Source organism: Tetrao urogallus (genome assembly GCF_951394365.1).
Source record: "Tetrao urogallus genome assembly, chromosome: 14".
NCBI lineage: Eukaryota > Metazoa > Chordata > Aves > Galliformes > Phasianidae > Tetrao > Tetrao urogallus.
The window spans coordinates 974,621-996,720 of NC_136827.1; the positions used below are offsets into that span (position 1 = coordinate 974,621).

The following is a 22,100-nucleotide window of genomic DNA, read 5'->3' on the forward strand; positions in this document are numbered from 1 at the left end:
TCATTTAGCAAGCCACTCTGCAGTAAGTCAGCATACACTGTTGGCCAAAGGGCATTGGTGTCTGCTTTCCCCTTCATTCCCTTATGCCCCCTAATGAATAAGGAGAATGTAGAAGTTCTTGATATTGTGAAAGAGCACGTCTGCCTTTGATAAAAGACTTGCTGCAGTCTGCAAATCTGATACCATCTAGTGCAGTCCTCTGCAGTACATTAAATGCCAGCAGAAACTTCACAGCAGAGGAGCCCACGTGTCCCCTTTGCAGGGGGCTCCATTTTATATGTCCTTAGGCAGACGCTATTTGGCTCAGCAGCTGAGCTTCCTTGGCTCATCAAGTAAAGCAGCAGAACGTATATTATGAATTTATGATTCCTTTCTTCCTATGCCCAGAATGTTTATGAATATGGAAAATAACTGTCCTCCAGTTTCCAGCATTATATGTCTTTCCACAGAGATCATCTCTAGCCAAAGGCCTTGGCATCCAAACAAGTTGCTTTGTTACAGAGATCATCTCTGTGTGACCATTTGAAAGTTCAGATTCATAGAAAGATTGCAGAATTCTGAACGTTCTCAAAAACCGAGGGTCACCATGCAGACTGTTTGACACCAACCCCAAAAGGAGGCAGGTCTACATGCTTTTCCACACATTTAGTGTACACTAACCATGTTTTTCTGGGCTTTTGTTTCTACAGCCAAAACACCCCAATCCTGACTGGCGCTACTCTGCGTCCCTAAGGGCAGGAATGCAAAGGTAGGTTGCGTGCTGTCCCAGGCACAGGGCATTCTGTCCTTGGCCTCTCTGACAAAGACCAATCTGTCCCCCTTCTCTGATGCCTCCAACTGATCGTATCTGTAAGCTGAGATGGGAAGAAGATTCTGCTACTGTCACTTTGAATCTCTAAGTATGACAAATTTGGGCTGACTGCATCTTTTGCTATTACTGTAACACCATCGATCTCTGCTTTTGTCGTATTTGCTCTCTGCCTTTTTTATGTTGCTGTCAAGGTATCAGATGCTCCAATTATTGAGTTATTTAGTTGCAATTATACACTTTTTGTTTTCCTTCAAGCTCCCTCATATCTTCAATGCTGATAGTTTTTAGTAGATCATATGGCATTGGTGCATTTTCCATCTAGCTGCCTCTTGTTGCCGTAAGTATGCTACTCCTGCAGCCAGTGTGAAAGCCATGCAGTACAAACAAGGTGCTAAACACAGTTTAAAGCATGTTCTAAAGATATATATGGTAGTTGTTGAGTCATGGCTGAACCACTGATTGAGCACCTGGGGAAAGGACCCAGTCAGCCCTAGGAGCACAGGTGAAGGCAATTCAGCTGTGTGACCAGAAGGGGTGGAGCCTGGCTGCACCTCTCTTAGACCTCATTGAAGGGCTGACTGCCACTGGGGAAGGATCTCTTCTGGAGATTTCTTCTTAGTGAAGTTTTTCCCCTATGGACCTGGACTCTTTTGATATGGGTGAGCAATCTTCCATTCCTTTATAGCACCTCTATTTTGTTCCAGTCCTTTTGTTGTCCCGCCTTTGTTGTAACACCTTTTTTTATTGATGTGTCCAATTACTATAAGGTATGAGGCTGTTTTCATATAAGGCAATGCAAGACTGCCTCCAAATCTCTTTCAACTGAAGATTCCCTGCATAAAACCATGAGCAGGCTCTGCTATAATTTACTACTCAGTGCATCTGGAAAGGATTATAATAAAGCTTTTTTTATGGAGCCTAGATGAAATTATATCTTTGCTTCCCTTTTCTGAGCAGAGTAGCAAACTGGTGCAACGTGATTAATGACACTACCATGCAGGTATAGATGGAACTGTAATGTTGTGGTAATTTCTAAGATAATACGAGTGCAGGAATTTATGATTTTTTTTCCAAAAACTGCTCATGCAGTGTGGCCAAGGCCATCATTTTTTATCTATTATCCATGGTGTTGTAGTCTTTTTAAGGTAAAAGTCAAAAATTCAGATTCAGAATGTCCATTTCTGGGACTTCCACGCTATCATGTTATTCAGGACACAGTTGAATCTGAATTCCTTTCTATTTGGAGTTGAAGATTTTGTCTGAAGTTACTTAAAGAACAAATGAGGAGTCAGAGCTCGTTTAAAGCAATTTGTCCCACACACAGAAGAGTTAATGAAGCCTTTCTTGGAAATGGTGCGTTCCTCTGTTCTCTCCCATCAGCAGCCTTAGTCCTTCCGTGAAATCTCTGGACAGGTTTACGTGACCTCTCCAGCAGAGGATTTTCATAAAGTGCTGTTTTATTTATAAGACATGTAGAAATGTGATGTTGGTACGACCTTTGGCATTTGTTGCATTTAGTGGAAAATGCCCATTAAGTTGGTAGTGTGGAAAGGAGCTGAGGGGCAGATGAGCAGAGACAGCGGCACGGTCACAGCATCCTGTTTTTCTAATGAATTGCACACAAATAAAGGAGCATAGATTTGCATTCAGTGCAGCAGATTTTTTTTTCACTTTCTTCCATGTTGGTTGATATACAGCAGTGGTGCTTTCTTAGCCAAGTGCTCACCATGTAACATCACGTTTGATGTGATGCAGTTTCTGCATTTTCAGGTGTATTTCTGAATTGTTCACTGGAGTAGCATATTTACAGAGGCTCAGTGCTAATTCAGCCAACCTTTCATTATTTGCTTTAATGTTAATACATCGTAACAGCAAGAATCTTTGCAAGCTTCCCTGTCAGCAGCTTCCAGTCAATGAAAGCAAAGTGTTCTGGGGTTATGTTTGTTTTATAAATTCTATCACAACTATGTTTTACTAAATAATCAAAGCTTCTTTGTAGCAAATGAGAATAGCTGATTCTCCAGTGTTCCAGCAGGAATTTGTTAGCTTGAAACAGTACAACAGCAGTGTTTGCATGGTGACCAGTTCAGACCTTTGAAGAGTAGCAAGGGGAATAATGAAGCCAGAGGATAACTGTATAATCTAATCATGCTGTGTGCTTGTTCAGTGCTGTGCATCTGGAGGAGGCAGGAATCTTACGTGGAGGACCAGGAGGGCCTGACCAGCAGTGGCCAACAGTCTCCAGTGCTACTCCAGGTAAGGGTGTGAACTATATGTGAACATATGTAAGGAACAGTTAGAATGTACCCTTCATTTCCTGCCTGTTTTCGTTGACTAGTGTGTGGTGATGGAAACTAAATTATAATTTTATTGTCAAAATAAATGACCAAAAATGCTTATTAGGTTATAATTCCTTTTATTCAGCCATTGAGCGATGACTTCACAGCAGTCAATAAGAACTAGTAAAAAGTCTACAGTGAGTTAAGGAAAAAAAAAAAAAGTCCAAATCACTTGCAGGCAATGAACTATCCTTATTTTTTGTGTTAGAACAGCAATAATGTAGAGCTGTGCTTGACTAGAGCAGCCAGTCACTGGTGTGATCAGTGCATTCAGTCACATTCAAAATGAGCCTTTTAGGGGGTGCCCTGTGTAGGGTCATGAGCCTTTTAGGACAGCTCTGTGAATCCTCCAGGTGTTCCAGTGAGGAATGATGCTTTCCATCACGGAGCTAGATCAAGTGACCAGATGTGGGGTCTCCAGCAGAAAAGATATCAGAGATGTTTTTTCTTGCTATTACTTTTCAATTCAAAACTTTCCATTAGCTTATATGTGAATTTTACCTGGATGAAGGACCAAGGAGCAGCTTTGGGATTTGCATTCACAGCTAAAACATACCCATGGATTAATGTTGTGCAGCAAAACCTGTATGGCTATTACAGAAGGCAATCTGCAAAAACAGATTTAGAAACAAGATACAATGGGCTTCTTGGCTGTAATTACCTGGTTGTCCTGTGCTCTTCCTTCTATTGCAGGCTTTGCAGGAAGATGCAGTTTGTGCATGTTATGCAGAGTGTGAAACTATTGTCAGTGTATTTGAAAATGCCACCACAAGTACACTGTAACCTTTGCAGAGGGTTTCCTAAGGCATTCAGCTGCGCTGCTCATCCTTCACTGTGCACTTAGCATGTTACCTTATTCCAAGCTCAGTATGGATGCAAAAATCCACTCAGATGTTTGCTTGCTGGTAATGCAGATTTCTAACTCGGATTTTTCTGAACATAAATGCAGAATTAGGGTGATCCCCAGACATCTGGGGATGCCTGTTGGCATTTGGGTTGCAGAGTGCAGTTCCACTGACTGGACTCCCCCCTGGGGTCATATAATTCTAGACTCATTTGGGGAATCTGAATGTCTCTTGGTCTCAGGAGCAGCATCAACCTTTGTCTCCTAGTGCTCTTTGCCTTCATCGCCACGTGTCTGCTGCAAAAGCATCTGGTTACATGTGGGTTGCTCACTGCTCTGTATGAGTTGGCGGCTGTGAAGAATGGACCAAGCTGTAAGACAAGGGGAGAAACTGGCAGGTGGCTCTGTGGGACTGGGTCACTGGAGAAATGCCAGTCCAGGAGCCAAGGCTGTTTGGCCTTTGGACTGGCATCATCCATCATTGTTTCTGTGTATTTTATTTCTAAGTAATATGTCCAAACAAGTTGTAAGGAATATCCTCTGCCTGGGGAAATACTTCTGCCATGCAGAGAAGACATGACTAATTAAAATGGTAGTATGGAATATCCACACAAGTTACAGCTACTTTTAAATCCAGTTTTTGTGAATCAGGTTCCTTGTAAAATACTTTATTTTCCTGCACAACAAAGACTTCTTTTGTCTTTTCCCAAGGGTATGTTGACCCTGACATAACATTATCAGCCCTCTTATGGCAGATTTTGGGTAGTATTATTCTCCGCTCTTTGCATGCAAAACTACAGGTGACTGCAAACAGCTGATAGGAAAACCTCAGGATTAGTGAAAATTAAGTTATTCATACTCTGAGTACAATATCAAGCATCACATTTTCGGTAGGTTAAGTTTGAGACTTTCAGTATTTTTTTTACCAAGTTAACATTCACAACTGATGCAGAGAAGCAACTCATTATGGTACATTACAGTTGATTGAGCCAACAAAGGCATTTGCTCCTGAAACATCATCTGCATATGAATGGAGTGCACCTGTGTCTGGATAGGCTGCTAGATGAGCTGTTGGTTGTCTCCGTGATCATTGGCATATTATGGCAGCTTCAAGTTTTTGACTACTGATTTAATAAACCACTTCCTAGCCTGTTCTGTGCATACATGCTCCATGTAGTGTTTTTAGTCGATTAATCCCAATCAGTTTGTCACTAAACTGTTCATTCAATTAAACAATCCACAGTAGTAATGGATAAGATGCATTATGGAGACAGATTCAGAAAGGTAATCAATGAGAGCATTTGAAGGTGATGTCATAGCAATGCTTTAAGAAGAATGAACACGACAAGTGCTAAATCACTAAAGCTTTAATTCCTAATGCATTGCTGTGCTCAAACATCATGTGATCTTTAATCAAATCTACATTGTCCAAGCAAGGCCTGGTCTGCATTTAACAGCACTTTTACTGGCTTTATGGCATATTTCACCCATATAAGGAAGATCAAATCCTGATTTGGTACACTTTGATTGCCTACATTTTCTTATGCACCAATCCAATAGTTTGTAGTCTTGTGGTCAGGATCCTTCCAAATGAAGTAGGATGAGAAGGTTCCAATTCCCCCTGGGTAGAGGATAATGTTGGGCTTAGCTCCCTGCAGCATCTCATTTGTCCCCCATATGCCACACAGCAAGACTGGGAGCTACAGACAGGTTTCAGGTTCCTGCTCTGTGCTCTGAGTCCTTTGAATTAGCAGTTGGATCGCTCTTCCTTCAGGCAGTCACTGATGAGAGTTGATTTCATTTTCTGGGTGTCTAATTCAGAATAACTGGAGCCTGGTTTCTGAAAATGGTGGAAGCTTGTAATCAAAGAGGTGAACGGGAGCCTTGTTCTCAAGATATAATACTGCAGATATCTAAGAAAGTCAGACCTATCCATAATCAGAGCTCAAACTCGGTGGGCATTGAACATGTCTGTGTGTATTTCTACATGCTCCAGATTCTATTGTATAAACTAGAGCTGGTAATGTGAGTTGCTTCACAAACAACATTCTAAAGATGCATTCTCAGCACACACAGGGCCCAGGAGAATTATAAGTTTTTGCAATGCAAAACAACCGTGAGGAATTTAAAATCCTCTGTTCTAACAGGGCTTTGTGTATGTGCAGTAAGTAAGGTGCAGGGCCACACACTGCACGTGCAGGGTGAAAAAAAAAAAAAAAGAATTTAGAGAACGGTGTGAGCAAAATGAAAAGCCTTCATGGGAGAAAGGAAAGGAGAAAATCTGAAATTTGTAAAATGGAGCTGAATGAAAGCTGTAACCAATCTGAATCTTACTGGAATTTCTGAAGTCCATGGCAAACTGCCCACTGACTTCAAGGAAGCTAGGATTTTAGTGTCTGTCCGTAGGAGCATGTGCGAAAGGCTGAATTAAGTGACATAAGCAAGAGTATGCTTAAGGTGTATTAATTTGTGTGCTTCTGATTTGGCAATGGCAACGTTCTAATGGCTGTCATTCTTATTTTGTTTCCCCAGGTAATCTAGGTGGTAGCCTCGTTTCTTAAACCACTCTTACAAAAAGAAAAAGACATTATTGTGTGAGATTCTATGACCTCAACATGGGCAGTCTTCCATGCTTGGCACTCATAGTGCATACATTTGTCCCTTGAAACTTCCAGTAGTACTTGCTGCTGTTCCCTCAGAGAAGTGATGAGGAAGGTGGGACAGGTTGGCAGTGGGTTTCAAGGCAACTTAATAAGCACTGTAATCAAGAAAACCAAAGTTCAGGTCTGGCTCTGGAGAGTACTGTGTACTATATACATATGTTTGCATATATGTGTATAATGTATCTACATATTGCTCCTTGTGTGCCATTAGTGCAAGCCTCACTCTTTCAACTTTTGTCCTCTGCAGTTTCTCTCTCAGTTTTCCTCTCTCTGTTTGTTGGAACATCTCCTCATGTTCCTTACCTCCTGCCTGGCTCTATTTCTACTTCTTCCATGCTGTGCCCATGTACCAAGGGACTCTGTGTGCTCTTGGGTTTTGTGCTGGGAGCTGCAGTTGCTCTGGAATAGATTTCTGTTTCTCCCAAAGGGTTGTTCCGGCTGGAATGCAGCCAAAATCTGTGGATGGAGTATGTGCTGTAGAGTAAGTGATGAATACTTGCAATTGAATGAGAAGCAATTACAGATATGGCAGAAAAGAAAATAATCTGAAAGGTAAAGTTAGACTTCCTAGTTAGTTTTGTACTGCTGGTTTGGGTGGAGAATAGTGCTGTAGAGGAGAGGCTGCAGAAAAGGTGTTAGAGGAAAGCAGATGCTGAGATCTTATTCCTAGAAATAATGGCCAAGAGCAGAGTTGCTCTTGTTCCTCCTCCCTCCTTGATGGGAGGAGGAAATACTACAGCTCTCTAGTGTAAGCTGTGGCATACATGATTCTGTGTTTTGCAGTTTAACTGGCATGCCAAGGGAATGATTTGTAGTTGAAGAAGAACATTCTTTCAGAAGGAATGCTATGGGAAGGGCTAGTATGAGTGTAGGGGCAGTGTTTGTAGGCAGGGGAGGTTTGAGAAGGGTAAGGGGATGGACTAGGAGGATATAACAGGAGAGAAATGAGAGTAGGAAGGCAAGTGCAGAGGATCAAGGGAAGGGAAAAAGTGGAAAAGGATGCTAGAGATTCTGCAGGAGCAGATAGCATTAAGGATTGGACAAGGCAGACTCTTTAGAGAGTACTGAGAATAGGTGACTGGAAAGAAGATTGGTGCGCTCAGATTGGGTAATAGGTTCTGGTGAAGGGGGCAGAAAGCTATGCTTTCTGAACAGAGGTTCATTCTTCTTTTCATGGAATAATTACTTATCTCTCTGCATCTTAACATCACTGCTGTAACACTGCTTTTGAAATTCAGCAGGCATAACACACCAGTAAAGGCTCACAGGGGGCCATGATGCTGTTGCAACACTCTTGGCTTCTGAAGTATTTTACTGAAAATTTCAGTTTAAGGAAAAAGAGCCTAATAACAACTCTGACTCCTCTGAGAACTGAGCTGTAACATATTTCATATAATAGAGCTTTACAGTGTGGTTTCAAGTGGAGAGCAATTTCTTCCTAAATGTCAATGAGTTTCTGTTCATTTTCTTCGAATGACCTTCCTTACCTACAGAAAAAGGGACTCATCAACCTCTTCAACCAGTTAAGTCACTGCAAAGAAAGTACAGGGGCTGAAAGTGTTACTTCTTAGAAACTGCTGTAGGGTAATTGATGAGCAACAGCTCAGAATATTGGTCTGGCTTGTCTTTGGTAGCTCATCGATTAAAGCTGTAAAAAGTAATAACTGATGTGCAACTCAGAATACATAACAGGGATCTGGATTCATTACAAAATGTCGTAGCTCTTTAAAATAGAGGAAGCTGGAAGATGCAGCTGTGCAAAGCTCTACCCTGTACAATAACCAGTTTTTGTTGGAATTTTGTAATTGCAAGTTTGAAATCTAGAAATACCTGCTTATCAAAATACGATCTCTAAGAAACTTACCTTTGTTGTCTAAGGAACTCTACACTGCATGTACTATTTTTAAAGAGGAAAATGGACAGATCTTTGAATTTGCCTTCAAATCAGTGATTTAATAAACTTCCAAAATGAAGGTTATGGGAAGTTGAAGTAGTTCCTAAGCCTACATTGTGAAGAAAGAGATTTGATTCACAGCTTATTATAATCAAGGAAAAATCATCCACATAAATCATACTAAAATCATTCTTAAGCAACTGCAATATCCCCACCAGCTCTGTGGAGTCCAGAGGAGGAAACTGTGCCAGCTCTTTTATGTAGATGTGGAGCAGTGAGGCTATACTGAAATAGAAATAATCTGCTGGGACTGCGTAAGGCTAAATCCCTTTCTCTTATCCCATGCCAATGACCTTGCTTGTTGGATTCTCAAATCAATTCCACCCATTTGCTGAGACCTTCAAGGTGATGCATACTCGTCAGTTTTGTCCCAGCTCCCAGAACAGTTTATTCCCATGGCAGATCCCATGTGCTCAGTTTTCTCCATTTTCCTTAATTATCTATTCTACCAAAGGTGCATCCTGTTCCCTATTCAACATTTTCACCTACTAACTCTGGTCTATTCCCACTCATCTCCCCATTGGGTGTTGTTATTTTAGCCACCTGCAATTCAGCAGACGTGGCTTGGCCACCCGTGACCTTTACAACATTTTGCAGTGAACTAAGAATTTCCTATGGTAAATGCTTATCCTTTCTGGCAGCCTGATGGGAGCTGAGGATTGCAGAAGCTGCTTGGTCTGACGAAAACATTTTGGAGTCAGACATTTGGTAAAAGAATACATCAGAAAAATGTCAGTTTATGTGTGATAGATGCTGCTTGACATTTGGCTTATTTTTAAAAAGCTGAAGACTATCCAGATGAGGAACATGTCTGCTTCACCAGATGCGAGCACACTTGAAGCAGCACTTTAGGCTTTCACTATTTGCAGGCAGGAGTAGGTAGGTGGATGTGTTGGTTCAGATATCGGTTCAGCTGAGTGGGCAAAAGGGAAAAACGTTGTGTTACACAAAAATTGCAGTAAGTTTAACATGGCTAATGTGAGACTTACCTTCTGTGGCTTTATTCTTCTTAGCTCCAAAAAAACAAACAAAAAAAAAAAAAAAAAAAAAACCCACATGACTGACCTGAAATTGCGTATGTGATCTTTATCATAGGGTCCATTACTCTTCAGTGTAGAGTAAATTGGTTGATTGGGTGAGAGATTTTTCTAGTGTCCTTGAAGACATAGCGTAAGAGAAAAGACTTTGAAAATAGCTGATGTTGGAGACTTCAAAGTAGTGTGACAAAAATTACATATTTGACAAAGAACTGACATGAAAAGTAATGACTTTGGGAGAGTTTGTGCCTTCATGAAGTGAATTATTCTTGATTTCACCTGCTGCAAAGATTTATGAGAGTAATTAACTCAGTAGCCCCAGGTTATGAAGAATGAATTTGTGCATCTTGTCATTTAGTGAAGTCCCTGCACAAGAACGGCCTTTCTATTTAGGTGTTCCAGGCTGAAACCAATTGTTGTGTTTCCCAAACTGGAGATGACTGTTTCCAATGTTTGATCTCTGCATGAGATGGTTGTTCCAGACCACATTTCTTAAAGATTCACATAAGACTTACAGCTCCAGCTGAGAAACTGATAATGCAGGATTTCTACAAACTTTCTGGAGCCTAAATAAAATAGAGTAACAGAGGCAAGTAGCTAATAGTTGTTTCTGTTTGTAAATGGTGGAGAAAAGCAGCTGTAACTCAAGTCTGCCATATGAGGGAGTGATGAAGTAAGAGATTTTACCTGAGATGCTGTAGGAAGTGATAGCTTGAAGCTTGCCGTGTGTCACAGTGTCTGTAAGTAGGCAGCCAGCCTGGGAGCTGTATTTGGGCTTGGGATGTTGAATACCAGAAAGCGGGGAGCTGGTGCTGAGGGCTGCGGGGCCGGGGAGATGGTGAGTCCCTAAACTCACAGGGTGGAGATACAGAGCTAGGTTCAAAGTCTGTAGCTTTTGTAGACTGAAGTATCAGCATGAGAGTTAGTATGTACGATGAGCCCAGAACTGCTGGGAACCATCACACTTAATGCAAACAGCCTGCCTGGTGTCTACAAGGGGCATCAGGCACACAATCAAGCAGATTCAGAAACTGGCATTCAATACAGGCTCACTCTGCTAATGCTAGAGGGATTGGCTGCACTGGCATTGCCAAATAGAGTCCAGCTGGTCATAATTTTTAAGTGCTAGGGGGAAGTTTAATGGCTAACTCCTTAAAGGATAACTCCTTTAAAGGATAAATCTACCCAATTTATCCTTTCCTACATTATTCATTTGTTTCCTCAGAATGGAAGTTTCAGTTGCACTTGCACGTTTCTCATTTGGTAGCTGTTGCTAACTCTGCTTTTTGATTTCAGAACATAGGATCATCTTTCGTAGTGTTTGATTATAGTTAATTTTCTTTTATCTGTAACAGCCAGTTGTTGAACTCCTTTAAATCAAACACCAACACCTCCAGCCAGTTTGGTGGCTTTCTCATCCTGATTAATCAAAGAGAGGAAACCACAGTTCCAACTAAAATTAGATTTGCCAGATTGATTCCTATACATCTGGTTGGAAATTCTTTTGTAATTAAAATTATGTCTGATTTTCAACCCTGAGCAGCTTCTTCAGTTGTCTGACTGTCCATTGCTTCAGGCGCCTGTTTCTCTCTGATCCTGGTAACAATATCAATGATTTTTCTCTTGCGTGCCTACTGCTAATATTCTGTAGCTACGCAGAAGACGTGGGTTTTGATTTCCATCACTATTATTTTCCCAGAGGTTTCAATAAATGAAAAGAAAAATCACTCTCTTGCAGCTGCACTACCTTGGGTTGTGCTCTTGTCAGAACTTATAAGCTGAACAAGTGTTTATCTGGTCAGTACTTGAGGGAATTGGTGGTAATCAAATTTTTTTCCACATGAGCTTACGGGCTTACAGCTGCTTTGTTTTGTCCCTGTTGTGCCTCTTTTTCTTTTTTTTTCCCCCCTCTACCGATTTTGTTTATCACAGTGGTCTTAATTTTTTTCTTTTTAGTCTTTTTCTTTAAAGGGAAATATACTGAAATAAATGTTAAGCTGACCTGTAATACTTGTGATCTCAGAGGAACATCCGCTGTGTTATCCCTTGCTTGTGTAGGCAATTTACTATCTGTTAGAAAGTAAGTGGATAAAATAAGCAAAGCTCTAAGCAATAGGAAGAAATTTCAATCTGGAATGTATTTCTATTGCAAGTGGGAGAAGAAAACTGGAGAGTAAGAGAGTGCAGCCCACTCTATGCTATTACTTCTTCCCCTAATGGCTGTCTGCCTGTGTGCAGTACTTTGCTGTGCACAGAGGTCACAAATGCATTTTTCATGTGTTTATTTTTGTAACCTGCACATCCTAAGAGATAAAACCAGGCACTGCTTCAGCGCCTGGTATTAATATTGTAGTGTGGCAGTGCCTCTCAGGTCAGATGGTGCTGCACAAAGCCCATGGAAACAGCGAAAGACAAGTCTTGCCTTAAGGAACTTCCATGAGCTCAACGAAGTCTGGGAAAACCAGGGAGAGGAGATGATTATTATCCTGTTTTAAAAGAGCCAAGGTGCAGAAGAGTTTAAGTTACTCTTATCAGGGTGCAAAGGTGAGGATCAGCATCCAGCCTGCCCCAAATGCTCCATACAGCCAAGGGAGCAGAGAATAAGAGCTGCCTGGATCAGGGCTGTCCTTGCCTGCTCCTCTTGGCTGCAGAGGTCAGGGCTCCCTGAGCACCCTATGGTTGCTGCTTCAGCCTTTCTGTGCTGTGCTTGCAGGCCTTTTGGCTGCAAAGTCAGACATCCAGCAGCTCGCCAGCCTTGCTTGTAAGGAGGCAAACAGAGGCTGCTTTGCTTTCCCTTGGCTATTGCATTTTTCTCTTTTGTACCTCCCTGGTCTCTTTGCCATATCCTTGCCTGGGCTGCACAAATACAGAGCAAGCAGTACCATAATTCTGCATATTTTCCCAGCACACCCTCTGACTGTTTACAGAATGCTGGCCTAGAAATGTTGAATTTACTCTGAGAGCTAAACTCATACAGTCATTACTTGTGTGCACTCAGAGGGTGTAATGAGAGATGTAGAACAGCAACAGCAGCATGCAGAGGCACCCCCTTCATTATGAGGATTTAATTCTTATAAAACCAAGGCTCTGGCTGTGGAGGAAATGAATCTGTGTGCAGCTTCTCTGCTCTTGTCTTGTATAATTACCATCACCCATCCCTAAAAGCATTCTCTCTTAGCGTGCACATGCAGCTAGCAAAATAAGTGATTAGGAAGAGAACAACAACAAAAAAAAAATCTCCCCAACTTTATGATCTTGTATCATCCAAGATTTGAGAGTAAACTTATTAATATCACTGTGGTGTCTGTAAATAGACATTCTTAATTATGTTATCAAACGTGCGAGGGGTTATCTTTGCCCTAACTGCATATCCATTGAGCTAAAGCCCTTGGGCTTATATACATTACTTGTGTTACATGTGCAAAAGGTTTTGTATCCTCCTCGGATGATGCTCATGTAAACTGTTTAATGTCTTAATGCTGTGAAAGGACTGTTTGGAAAGTGCTTGTTCTGCATACCCAAGTAGGTGGGACAGGTTCTGAAGAGGCAGGGGAGCCATGGGATCTGGTGCAGTGCCAGGCTTAGATGCCAAGAGGCCACCAAAGAGACACTGCACAGCAGCACCATCAAAGAGGCTGGAGCTAGGATGGGGTTCACTGGTAGTGGTTTGAACATGATAAATTAGATTGCTTATATCTGGATTGAGTTTGTCACTAGGAACAGAGTAAGTAAGTGCTTCATTTGCTGTTAGTAGCCTTGTTGTCTTGTATCTGCTTCCATGACTTGCTTGAGAAAAGGAGATGTTGATAAGGCAAGATGTGCTGACCAGCAAGTCCTGTGCTGATGGATTCACAGGCTCTCTTGGGGTGTAAGTTCATTCCTGTTGCATAAAGCAGGATGGGGATTTGAGGGCCTGCAAAGGGAGTTCAGTTTTGATGTAAAGGTTTCATTTCAGGCATGTAATACTGAAGCACGCACAAGACAGACTGCTACTTGGGCTGGGAGTGGCACTGATTAAATACCTAATTGTGTGGTTAATCTCCTTAGTCTCACTTAGACAATTAAGGGCAAGAGAGATGCCCCCCTTACTTAAGCCTTCCTCCATGCAGTGAGAAGAGCTGATCTCAGGTTATACCTTCTTATACTCTCTGGCTTGGTGCCTGATCAGCTAGGTTGCTCAAATGTTGAACAAGAAATACCTGGTTATTTCTAGCTTGCAAGCTCTGGTCTTCAACTCATTTCAGCAGGTTTCTCCCACTCAGATTTTAACATGATGGGAGACCTTACAACACCACATTTAAGATTCAACATCCAAACTGGATTTTTCATTGCTATGGGACATTACATATCAACCACATCTCATGATTTGCAGTTGGAAATTGCTTTCTCCTCCCTTCTGCCCTCAGTTTTCACTGTCCCGTGGCGTATTACTTTCATCATGATCCAGTGTGCTCCCAGCAGCAGGAGGCCCTCATGTTATTGGTAGATAAGCATGTATGAATATGGTGATCTTTAATTTTAATTGATAAAAACAAGCTGATTATTTCACCTTCACTTTTTGCTGCTCTGTTTCTAACTCTCCCATTGTCATCTCACACAGTATAAACACATAGATTGTACTGTTAGCAGTGTCCTTTCCAAATGCCTGAAGTCAAATATGTTCTGTCTCATATAGAGGATAAGCCAACCCAGAAACTTAGCCTGCAGCTGTGGTGTGCAGAAGCCATCGGTAGAAGTGTGGGCAGAGGAGGAGTATACTTGCACTATGATACTCAGTAGGCTGCCAGGGAGTTTGTTTCTCTCCAATTATTGTGTGCATCATCTCTTCATGGCAAAAATTACCTGTTCTTGCAGATTATTATCTTGCTGCAAATGTATGCTACATAGATAGCATCTCCCATGGAGCAGGGAATGAAAGAATTACAATAAATGAATAACATTCATCTCAGCTTATCTGCCTCAGTTGTTTCTGTAGATCTGTCTATCTATCACAGTGTACAGACTTTCAAACTTCAGCTTGATCTATCTGGGAGAAGCATTAGTGGGAAAGAGAAGCACTCACCTCTGGGCTGACAGACAAAGTCATTTGGTGCCCCTAATCCAGTTCCTCACTGGCAATTTGCCCCATCAAAGAAAACCCCATCGCAGCTGAAGCTGATTGGCAGCCCTAGCAGGGAGGCTAGTGGGTCACATGGACTAAATCCATGTCAAGCATCTGATCTTGTCTGAGGCCACAGTGGGTTGGCAACCTGGGAGCAGTTCTGCTAATCTTTAACTGTTTTCAGTGTGAAATACCTATCCATCCAAGAATATCAGTGCTACAACTGTGTCTTCCTTGATGCTTTTTTTTTTTTTTTTCCTGAGCTTGCAGATTATATAACACATCTAATTTTAAAAGCTTCATCCTCATTAAGTTCCACAATTAACAGTTTTCTTGCCTGGTAATTCTCTATGTGCTATTCTGTGATGATAAGTTTTTGAAACAGAGGTTGTAGAAACTACATCTGAATCCTTCATGGCTGTGATGTGAGATCAGCTCTGGCTGGAGATCTTTGATAAATCCACTCAGAGATACAGATTTTCCTTTCCATTTATTCATTTCTCCTGATGAATTTGAATTATGCTTTAGCTTAAGAACTCACCACAGTTCCTTCATGTGGAGGGATAATCATCAGAGGATGAGGTGCAGGTAAGGATGAAATGGAACACTGATTGCTTTCACAAATTTTCCAGAGAGGCCTTTGAGAATGTTCTACCTGTGCAATATAGAGGAGAGAAGGAGGCAGTTAGAGAGTATAAAGTGTCAATTTGAGAAGAGCAGCAACAACCTTATGCTAGCAGGTGCTCAGTGCAAAATTGCTGCTAAGTTGGGCTACAGAGTTGCTAGGAAACAAAAATATAACCCCAGCTTTGTGAAGCACAGGAATATCTCGAGCACAATGGATTTTTGCTGCTATTCCTGTTATGCTTGTCTTAGGTGTAGCACAGGGAAAAGAAGAGGAAAAATGCATGAAGGAGAATTTGGGGGGGAACACAGGGAAGTTGATCTGCTCCCATGTCTGTGATCCTGCCTGTGATGCAGGCTTACTGCATGTGATTCTTATCAGAGTCAATTTTCAGGTTTTGGACAAATAAATGGTTTCCCATTATTACCTAGTTTGTATGCAATGATGCATGAAGGCGGCTGGCAGGGAAACGGGGAGTTGTAATCACTAAGAGTTCACTTTCACATCGACCAAATGGATGGACTTTGTGTTGTCCTGTAGCAGCTTATACTATTGATGTCTGGGATTTTGAGTTCTGCTTCTTCTTTTCATTTGTGCCATACATTCTGGTCTTGTCCCCACATCAGCATCATTTCACTGACTGTGAAGCCAGGTGGATTGGGGGCTTGTTTTGCCTAAAAGGATTGCGTAGGTTAGATTCAACTCAGTGAACTGCAGCTGAAGACAAATGTTGGCACACAGAGGGGTAGGGGCACAGCACACCCGCCTTGGTTCAGCTGAGAGGAACTGCATCCTTGGAACAATGGGCTGCTGTGCTTGCTGATAAACAGGCAGGATGGGGAAATGAGCTGATTTTGTTGTGGAGCTGATCATAAAAGATAACAAAGAGAAAAGGGAAGATAAGGACTTTCATTTGTCTGAGTATGAGGAACAGAACAGTTCAAAATGAAGCTTTTCATAAGGTGTTTGAAAAGTACAGTGATCCTCTGGCTGAATTAGTTCTTTTAAAACATGTTATTTTTTTGAAGTATACAAATGAGAACATTGAATAGATAGCTGCAAGAGGAACATTGAACTCCAGCACTGGAGACAGTGATGTCTGAAATTAGAGATGAGATACAGGTGGGTTACATCTGCAGTGTATTTAGGCGTACATGCATGGCTCCTGCATATTGCAGTGAACTTGGAAAAATCCTCAACGTTTCTCCCATTTGTGCTCCCTGTTTGCTTCAGCACAGCCTCAGGTATAGATTAGCATTGTAGCAGTCAGCAAGTCTGGCTTTCCATTTCAGTTATGGGACTACTCCAAAAAAAAAATCACAAAAACCAACCCCAAAACCCAACCAACCACTTTCACTCCCAAAACAACACAAAACAAAAAAAAAAAGAAGAAAGGAACACATCAAATGCTAGAGACTTTCATGCAGACAGTGAAGACCAGGTTATTGAAAAAGTGAAAAGAACCAACAGTTACTGCCTGCAACCACTCTCCTTCCTGTACCATTAAGCCTTTTAGCTGTAGGTTTTCTGATCATTGCTCAGTATAGAGAAGATGCCAGTGTGTTAGTCCTTCAGTTCTCGTGAACTCTCCATCTGCAAACCACAAAATTTCCTCTGTAATCCACATACATGTAAGACATTTTTCTTTCCTCACTCCTGCTTTACTTTCTGTGAGAAGTCAGGTTCTGTACTGCTTAGGTGAGTTCCCTCCCCTCCCCTCTCCTCTCCTCATAATGAGTTCAGATGCCAGATTATTACTCCTGAATCTGGTGAAGATGTATTCCTGTAGCACAGATCTTGCTGTCTGATTTGCCAGACAGAGTTTGTGGCTTTGGGGGCTCTGTACGTAGTACTTGCATTTTCACAGGGAAACTGAGATTAGTGAGGGTTTATTTGTATTTTGAATGGCCTTCTTTCATGTTGTGCAATTTAAATGTAGAAGCGAATGCGCACGAATGTTGTGCAAAATAAGGGAGTGTCTGCTTGCTGAGATAACTGCAGTGTTTTTGAGAAGTGACACGTTGCACCTGGCAGTGAGGTCTCCTGTTTACTGCAGTGAGAGGCAGTGGGTGGAAATCTCTCCCTCCTGTACATACTTGCTTGTGTTTCATCTCTGACCTGGAAGAATCACGTCTAGCCAGCCCTCTGGCTGCTTCCTATTCATGTGTTAATCACTGTCTTTTTTCCTCTGCCAAGGTTGTCAGTTAAGAGAAAAATATCCCTGTTCTTTGTAGTGGGAAGGTTTGTCCACCCACTACTTGACAGGAACCCATTATTTCGTGTCACATCAGCTGGGTGAGTGGCAGCGGAGTCTGGAGGTGAAAGCTCCCAAATTGTACTAATTACTGATGTTTTTGAGATGCAGACAGGACATCCTAGCAACTGCTCAGCTGGGATTTCAGTATAACTTGGGTACACCTTTATGCTGAGATAACAGTTTGGATGTACAAACAGAGCTTCCAGATGAGAATGTCACTGCCTAATCGGGAGAAACATATTCAGGTCAAGTGCCAGATACGGTTATGCAGGATAACAGTATTGCTCCACACAGCCTTTAGGGAAGGAGCATAATACTGGAATGCCAAAAAAAGGATCCAGAAAGCAGCACACAGATTAGAAGGAAGACATCAGAAGGTATTTTTCTGTCTTGCAGACCGTGATTATTGATTACTCAGCTCTGTGATTCCGAGACATGAGCTCTTCATTGACAGGAATGAGATTTATGAAAGCAGTTGATTTCTCTGCAGCAGTCACGCATGCCTGGCATGTTCTGTTTGTCGCAGATGCCTGGGTATGGGAGAACACCTGTTATTGAAAGCATGACATAGGAGAGAGTAGGATAGATAAACAGACCATGAAATTGCAGTGGGTCAGTCCTGTGCTGCCCATCTCAAACATTCAAAGCTTAAACCTCTAATGAAAATTGTTTTAGAAATCATGAATTTTTTTGGAAGCAAAAAGTAAGTTTCTCTTGTAACTTGTTCCCTGTGAGATTCTTGTACAATTGCAGAACTGCTGATGTTTACATAAAATGAGAAACAGTCAGAGAATGGGTGTGACGTGGACCCACTACTCAATGGTTAGAGACACAAAAACCCCAGATGGGCAGTAGAAGCTACATGAGAAAGCTCAGGCTGCGTTGCAGTTTATGAATTTAACATTATTGAATTACGGTTCCAATAGTCTCAAGGAGACAAGCTTGCCTCTATTCTGTGTATGCAGATGACAGCAGTGGCACCTGCTCAGAGCTTTGCTTTAGTAATAGAAATCCAGTGCTGAGCCCAGAGCGGAAAACCTGCACGTTGCTGAGGATGAGCTGGAAGGAAATGGGTGATTCAGTTCAGCTGCTGCAAACAGACACTGCAACAAAGCTGCTTCTCGGGAGGGAGCAGTGGAAAGAGTCTTGGGGAGGTGTTTAACACTATTCCCCTCACTATAAATAATAATTACCTCAAGAAAATTCTGCAGATTTGGTGCAGGGCACAGGCACGTTTGTCCAAATGGATGCATTTGGGTCCCAGCATGGCTTTGGATCAATTATCTCAGTAAATACCATCCAGTTTCAGACAAGGTCATGGCAGTGTTTGCTCCTCAGCCTCAATATTTGTACTCCCTGTATTGTGCCCTCCTGAAGGCAGATGCATCAGCTGTTACCAACTGGCAATTTTGTTCATCCACACAGAGAGACAAATCTTTCTGCCTGTTCATTGAGTTGTTTCACTAGAGGTACAAATCGGATGATTGCTGATGCAAAAATTGTCAATAGCTGCTTGCCTAAGATCTGCATGCATGATTATATGGCAGTATTCCATGGAAGAATATTAAGCATCAGTAAGTATGCACACACATTCCTGCATATAAATTCATATCGATTCTGAACGGTGTGCCTCTCTGATGGGTAGGATGGTTTAGATCAAACCCAGCATTTTTAAGCATCATTTTGCTGTCCTCTCTCCTTGGTGCATGTGGATATATGTGCTCTGACTGCACTTCTCCTGGTCTGTAAGCCACTGCAGAAATTCCAGCTGCTGAGCAGCTGTGGGTTATGCTTGAATGAAGTGTTTGCTATTCCGTGTGTCAGCAGGATGAGATATAAATAGAGCCTTTTCCTCCTTGTTGTCATGAACTATGCTTCTGTTGGCCACCCCAAGCCATTTCTTCTTGAAATGCGGTTCATTTAGCTTCAGTGCTTCAGTCATGGAGAATATGAAGAAATGCAGGGATTGCAGACATTTACACCTAGTGCTTAGTGAGACAAAGCATACTAGATTAATGAACAGCTTTGCTGCTGTCCTTTATTTATTTATTTTTTAACCTTTCCAGTGAGGGAATATATTGACAGAACTGACAAAAAGCCCTATTTCACAGAACTGCAAGGTTTCAATCTGAGCATGAAGCTGTCTTTTGGCTTTGTGCTCCCATGCCCACACATGCTGCTCTCACACCTTTGCCATGAAGAACTGCTGCTGCTGCCAGCTCCTACAACAAATGCAGTCAGCTGACGTGGAGATCTGCTTGTTGAGCTGGTTTGCTTGGCACCTGGAATACCTGAGTGGGAGAACAGCTTTCCCTGGCATAGGAGAAACATGTGTTTGTCGTCATGCAACTTGACATGCGTGAGCTGCATCATGGACCCTGTAGACTGGAGTGGTCTATGTGGATTGAAATGGACTGGAACACATTACTCGTTAAATTACTGTTCCAGATACACAGACTATAATAAAATGAGTCCACATTCCAGCATGATTTGACCTAGAAGGGGTGGGACTGAGGGTGGATGCTGGGAAAATTGAACCTGGAATGAGATGTTCTTTGGGGTGGGAGAGGTCTTGGCCCATTCCAGGAAATTCAAAGACTGGTGCAGGAGACCCTGATTACAGATGGTTTCTCTGCAATTGGAAACAATCTGGTCTCACTTCTACTTTTCTGCCTTTCATCAGTCTTGGGAGTGTTGCTGAGGTATAGGGATCTGATTTGGACTCAAGCTCCTGAGTGAAACAGTCTATTTGCATTAGATATGTTTACCTTAGTGCAAGGATTACTGTGATTAGCAGCAAATCAGAATTTATGCAGGGAATTGGTCAAAGGATGCACTGCCATCGTTGCTTTGCTCTCTGACAGAGAAGTGCCTCGCACTGCCCCAGTTTGCTGCTCAGGGGACCAGCTGTACATCCACGTGTGTGTACATACACACAATTTCAATAGGAAATGTTTAAAAGCATTTTTAAAAGATTCTTCATGTAGATTCTACCAGATGTTAATTTGAAATTCCTTTCCATGGGAGGGATTCAGAAATGCCACCTTTTAACTTCCATAACTATTAACAGCTTTTAAATGTCTCTGTTTTCTGTTAGCCTGTCCCTGTTATGTGAACATGTGACACATTTCCTGGAATGAGAGTCACTGTGCTGTCAATCTAGGTACAGTTTGTGTTCAGTTTCCTCCCTGCCATCAGTTTTAAAAGAATCACAGCTCTAAGAAATAAGAAATATGAATTTTCCGAAATGTGATCAGGACAAGGCTTTTTTTGAAGCCAGCTTTCATTAAGCAATAATATAGAAATCAAATTCATTTTCCTCACTTTGCTCTCAGACATCCACTGCACAGCCATTGCTCTTAACTTGTAATTATTCATTTCCCAGATTTCATTCCCAGGTTCATTTCGAGCTGCTTTTTCCATTTTTAATATTTCCTTCAGACAAGTGAAATGCCAGGTGTGTTACACAAAAAACCTTTCTGATAACAACTGCTAACACTGTTTTCTAGAGAGTTCATTAGCAAATGAACAATTCATTAGTACAATGTGAAGAGATAAAAATAGAGCTGATTCATCCTTGTTTTCATGTACTACATTTCTATTGGCTTTTCTGTAGGAGCAGAAGCCTGATCCATATCTCCAATTGTTCCATTGAGGGAACAGTTCTTGGCTTAAAGCACGAGTGAGGCTATACAATTAAAATCTGAACAATTAAAGTACAAAGTGGACTATCTGCTAACTGGGATTGCTAGGGCTCTATTCTGAAAAGGTTGCAGGAGTGAAACATTGGGTGATGGTTCCACTCATTATATATTCTATGTTCTTATATTCTATGTTCTTACTTAGTTTTGGCACATGCTTAATAATTATTTACAGTGTGTGAGGCATCCAAGATGCTATTTACCATCTGATGAATATTTGAGCAAGTGTTGTGCTGGAGACAGTGACAGAAGGGATCAGCAACTTTCCTTAAAATCACTGCTGCAATGCATTGCTTTCCAGTTCAAGCAACTGCCAACTTTGATCTCATCTTTACTTTGAAAACCATATCTTAATGTTCTATAATTGGGCATTATTTCCCCCTCAAGTAATCTTCATTAAATTTGTTTTGTTCCTGCATTATATGGCCTTTACAGCACATTACCTAGCAGTCTGTGATTTCAGTGGAGACCAAGTAGAATAAAGCACTGGACAAATCAGGAGCTTTGTAAATGTATTTACATTGGCTGTCAACAGACAGCTAGAGCAGGACTGCAGTCTGATCTGCAAAATTCAGCAGTATGTATTTATTGATGAAAAATGTTCATCACGTGGTTCAAGCAGTTACTCTCTTCTCAATGAAGAGAGGACACCTTCAGCTGCAGGGCAGTGCAAACAGGTAGGAGGCTTAAAGCCATGCTGTGGCAGATCCAGTTCCCAGGCAGTCAGTTTGGTTCATTTCATCAGTACCAAAAGAATCTTCTCTAAAG

At 41.7% G+C, this 22,100-nt stretch overlaps 1 protein-coding gene across 2 annotated transcripts in view; it reads left to right on the plus strand.

Moving 5' to 3' along the window:
* The window catches only part of LOC306951833 (protocadherin alpha-5-like), a gene marked incomplete at both ends in the record, with an annotated part of 90,386 nt that overhangs the window by 57,938 nt on the left and 10,348 nt on the right, over positions 1-22,100 (plus strand). For both annotated transcript variants that reach the window (XM_079542399.1, XM_079542398.1), the window contains 2 exons: positions 690-748; positions 2,979-3,067. In XM_079542399.1, the coding sequence (XP_079398525.1) occupies positions 690-748; positions 2,979-3,067 (148 nt within the window). The remainder of the gene's footprint in view (positions 1-689; positions 749-2,978; positions 3,068-22,100) is intronic.